This window comes from Fundulus heteroclitus, chromosome 12 (genome assembly GCF_011125445.2).
Source record: "Fundulus heteroclitus isolate FHET01 chromosome 12, MU-UCD_Fhet_4.1, whole genome shotgun sequence".
Taxonomy (NCBI): Eukaryota; Metazoa; Chordata; class Actinopteri; order Cyprinodontiformes; family Fundulidae; genus Fundulus; species Fundulus heteroclitus.
Window position 1 is genome coordinate 28,930,262 of NC_046372.1, and position 5,017 is coordinate 28,935,278.

A 5,017-nucleotide genomic window follows, 5' to 3' on the forward strand; every position below is an offset into this window, starting at 1 on the left:
AAATAATTGTTAACTTATTTATTTGTTTATTTCGTTTTTTATTTATTTACACATATCTTTGTGTCACTAGAGTGTCACTCTCACATATTAATAAAAAACTGCTTCTTTCAGCTAAGAAATATTTCTAAGCTTTGAACTTTGGTGTCAAAGGCTGAAGTAGAAATGATTATTCATGCTTTTATTTCATCTCGTCTTGACTATTGTAACAGCCTAATAATATGTTTGAATAAGAAAGATCTTGATGTCTGTAGTTAGTGCAGAATGCTGCTTTTAGGACTTTTAACCAACACTAGAAAACAACAGTACATGCCCCAGTTTGAATCTCTTTACATTGGCTACTGGTACATTTTCATTTGTACTGGTACAGTTCATTTGAAAGTTTTAGTCTTTACATTTAGAGCCCTGAGTGGCCAAGCTCCAGCTTATATTACCAACTTTTTACAACCGTATTCCCCTTCTCGTAGTTTGAGGTCCTCCAGCCAAAGACTGGTAATGGTTCCACAAACTAATTTCAGGACCAGAGGGAATCGGTCTTTTGGAGCTGTGGCCCCCAGACTGTGGAATACGTTGTTTTTATCTTTACTCTGTCTTGACTCTATTCATTCTTTTAAGAGGTAGTTGAAGACCTACTTGTTCCAACTGGCTTTTAACTAGTTTTAATCAGTTTTATGCTATGAGTTTGCATTTATTCTGTTTCATCTTTTGTATCTTTTTATATTTTTTATTTTGTGTTGTTTTATGGTTTTTACTGTGAAGCACTTTGTGGTTCGTATCCTGTGAAAGGTGCTATATAAATAAAGTTTGTTTACTTACTTAGTCACTAAGACAAATGGTTTAAATAAAAGTAGTTTGAAAAACAGTTGTCATAACCACTGAGTGGAAAGAAATTGTATCTCTTAACTTTGGTAGATAAGGAAGGTTCAATCTTTTGAAACACACAAAATTTTGACTCTAAATTGACACTATTTTTTTCTTTTTCTTTTTTCTTTTTACAAAACTGTCTATCATATATATTTATTTACATTGACCAAATCTGAGACATAAGATTTATAGCTTTCCTTAACTAGAAGCTCAGTCAAATGTTTTTTTCTTTTCAGATCCTGTTTGACTTCAGACAGAACTAACCATATCCATCTTCTGGCTCAGAACAGCAGATGTGAACCAGGCACAGCAACTGGAAAGATGCCAGACATATTAAAGAAGACTCATAGGACATTCAAAAGGAGTTCAAGGACATTTAAACCCCGAGACCACTTATAGTTAGAGAGGTTGACCATCTGCCACCATGTGCTTCATTTTCAAAATATAACATGTGATCCACACCCATAAATGAAGGGAGACTGATGTATCCGGCATTGAATATGAAAAAATACATACTATTTACATCTTATGTTAAAAAAAATTTGCTATAATATTAACAAGTGAGATCTTCTAAATATTTGTTATAATTACTCCACTTTTATGAAATACAATAAATCAAGTTGACCCACAAAACTATTCTGAAATAAAGCGTGTATGTAATCAATTTTGATTGGTATTGTATGGCACTTCTTGGGCAAAGATTGATCCACTGTGGATCTGTGTAAACCTGTTGTGATAATGTTGAGTACATATGTTACTTTATAGAATTTTTTGGAAAAACACGTTATAAATAATAGAAAAAGTCAACACATAAAAGACACAGGCTGAAAAAAACTATAGGAAGTTAAAATAATAGTGTGTCAAACTAAAATGATGATGTTTTTTTCCCCTGTTGTTGTGGGTTTTCATACAACACAAAAGAGAAATACATACAGATACCCTCAATGGTTTAGGTATTGGAACTTTTGCTGCTTTAACCTGCAAATGTAATTAGACACAGGGAAGGTTGTGCATGCAAATTGAGGGCATCCATAATAACAGCCATGATGTAACTTTATTTTTTGCAATAGTAGTAGTAGTAGTAGTAGTAGTAGTAGTAGTAGAAGTAGTGTTTTGTTGTTGATATTATTCTAAAAGTTAATTTATCTAATTTTTTTATTAATTTAAATGGATTTTAAATTTAATTCAAGAAATAAATATTATTGAACAGGAAATATAAAGCACAGTGTCCCATGCATGTCCAATATAGCTGGGGGATTTTGATTTAAATGCAAAAAATATATAATAATAATAATAATAATAATAATAATAATAATAATAATAATAATAATAATAATAAATTAAACTACAGGGACAGTCTGTGTTAATGGAATATATAAAAGTCCTATGATTAATAAGGGTTGTCCAGCTTTTTGCAGAATGACGAACTCTAAGATTTTAGATCAGATAGCTTTTAGAAGCCTTCATGGTATCTGCGAATGACTACGGCACCAAATTACCATCTAGTCGTTGTTAATGTATTGGAACTACATTTCCCATAGCACGACTTCCTGTTTATTTCCCAGAGTCCATTGCTGTGGACAGACGCAAGAAGGTCGCGTTTAGCAGCAGAAGCACTGTACTGTCACCGGGTAAACCAGACAACAATCATGCTGGGACAAGCTGTGAGGCGATTCGCCACATCTGCTGTTCGTTCTTCTCACTATGCTGAAGGACCAGGGAAGGTGAGTTGATCTCCCGAAAGAAGCAGCGTTGTTTCAAATGTGACAGTTTGATTATCGGCCCGTCGGAGTCTATAGCATAGCATTAGCTAAGCTAGCGCTAACATAGAGGTCATATTTAATGAAGAACGTGTTGTTAACACCATTAAACAAGGCTTATAGTGTTTTCTTTTTATTTATTCAGTCCTATCACGATCAAACGAGATTAAATTTCAAATACAGACTTGATGTCTAATTTTAAAACTTTATTTTTTAAAATAGCGGGCTAACACCGGCAAGCTAACAATTGGCTAGCAATTTGATAAATACCCCCCTCTTAATTGGCACGTGCTTGCGTGCTTTGTTGTAATATTATATATAAAAACCCTGTGTATTTTAAGGTCTGTACATTACTGATAATAGTTTAAAAATGGTAGCAAGAGTCTTCGTCTGCCTTGTAATTTTCTTTTTCCCTTTTTACTTCCGGTAACCCGCTGCTGCTTTAAGGTCAAAGCTGTAGCTAAATTGACATGCACCGTTTCTTTCTGCCAAATGTATATTTAAATAAAATACACCAAACTAGTACTTGTCTTGCAGCTGTTAATAGTAAGAAAATAAAAATAAAAAAGTTTTTGTATTCACACTATTAACTGAGTATGCTACTATTTTAACTGTACTGTTTTTTTTTTTTTTATATATGTTTTAGATTTGCTCTTAGCTGCTGGTACACCTGAATTTCCTCAGCTTTCCATTTCTTTTATGCTTTGTGCTTTTTTTATTATTTTCTTGAGAAAACATCAGCATGCTTATACTTATGTGTCCAAGTGTACCTTGTTTGGAAATCACTGGTTCTAACCTTGACAGAGTGGAATCCACTGGTAATTGGAATTGGTGCACAATACTTAAAAAGCCAAACTGATCCTTAATCCCTGCAAGAGAGTGTAGCGTTTAGACACCTTTTGCCATTTTTGCATCATATAAGTGCTTTTTTTATTTTGTTAGATTAATACAAACATTGATCCACATCCACTCTCTGTAATTTGGCTTCTCTTAGATTCTTAACTGCATTGCAGGCGTCCTGGAAAGATGCCATTGTTGCATAACATTACAACAAGACCGTAGTGGTTGTGGTTTACATGCACGGACCTTTCTGTATTATCACAAGCAGCGTGTTCAAAATAATTTTTTAGCACATTTTTACTTCAGTTGACCCCTTGGTGAATTAATGTTTTTGTAGTAAAATTGTATCTAAATAATATATCTTACGTGTTGATTGTTTCCAAATCACAAAAGAGCTGTTTACAAATGAGTACTTTGATTAAAGATTTCAACTTTTTACGCTTTGTTTTACAGAACCTGCCCTTCTCTGTGGACAACAAGTGGCGTCTGCTGGGCATGATGGTGTTGTTCTTCGGCAGCGGCTTTGCATTCCCCTTCATCGTCGTCAGGCACCAGATCCTGAAGAAGTGAAATGGCCCGGTGTTGTTACTCAGCCTCCGAGGTAATTATGCCTGCCATTTTGATCCAGCATATCTGCTTTTATTAAAATGTCAGGATGATGTGGCATTTGCTGCTGTGTTGGTTGGTAAAGTGAGCACAGGCAGTCAGGCTTTCCCTGCACCTCTTTAGCCTTTCCCTGTATGGCATTTCTTAAATATATTACCGTATGCCTGAGCGCAACAGTAGCAGATGTCAAGTGGGGGGTGGGCATATTGTGTAGATCAGCTTCTACCAGGTCATATTAATGTGACAGTTTATTATAAATGTCGATGTGTATCAGGTGGAATCCGTTTTGAGGTGTTGTCACATTTATCTGCTCTGGTGTTTACTAAGAAATTGCTTTTCTGACATCAGATGTATGCAAGTCGTCTTATCACTTTGTATCCCGTTTTCTCTCTTTTCCCACAGGTTGTCAGCTGGAACGAATTTATCCATCTGCGTTCAGTCTGTGCAGAAGAATGGGAATCACTTGATTTTGTTTGTAAATAAAGTTACCTTAAAGATGAATGTGTCTGTTTTTTATTTATCTCAATAAGACATCGTGTATGTATTACATGTAAATGATTAATACATCTGAAAAGGGCTACTTCAGTATCGAGTGGGTGTCTTGTTAGCTGTTGTCCTATTAGCTATCATCTGACTAATAAAATCTGTTGTGGATGAAGTCCAGGAAAACTGGAAATTCAATTTTAATACAATTAATATTACACACTGTGTGAAATGACCCTGCAATATTATGGGTAATTTGGGCTTGTACTATATGAACAACATGGACAATATGTACTATATGATTTACATGGACAATAGCCATACTCCAGATGCCTGGGGAGATGATTTATTATTAAAGTGTAAACATTGTTGTAAAAGCAAAGCAGGCACTTTAGAAGACAGTGAGGTGTCTAACCTTAAATGTGTGAGGTCTGAGAACTTTTCTGACAGGTATTGTTTCCTCGCTC

General features: G+C 34.8%; 1 protein-coding gene across 1 annotated transcript; it reads left to right on the forward strand.

Annotated features, from left to right (window-relative positions):
* Positions 1-2,417: 2,417 nt before the first annotated feature.
* On the forward strand, positions 2,418-4,568 carry LOC105925436 (cytochrome c oxidase subunit 7C, mitochondrial). Its single transcript, XM_012861290.3, has 3 exons — positions 2,418-2,585; positions 3,915-4,062; positions 4,470-4,568. Exons 1-2 carry the CDS (start codon positions 2,511-2,513, stop codon positions 4,029-4,031), a joined length of 192 nt encoding a protein of 63 aa, XP_012716744.1. The 5' UTR covers positions 2,418-2,510; the 3' UTR covers positions 4,032-4,062; positions 4,470-4,568.
* The last annotated feature ends 449 nt before the right edge of the window (positions 4,569-5,017 follow it).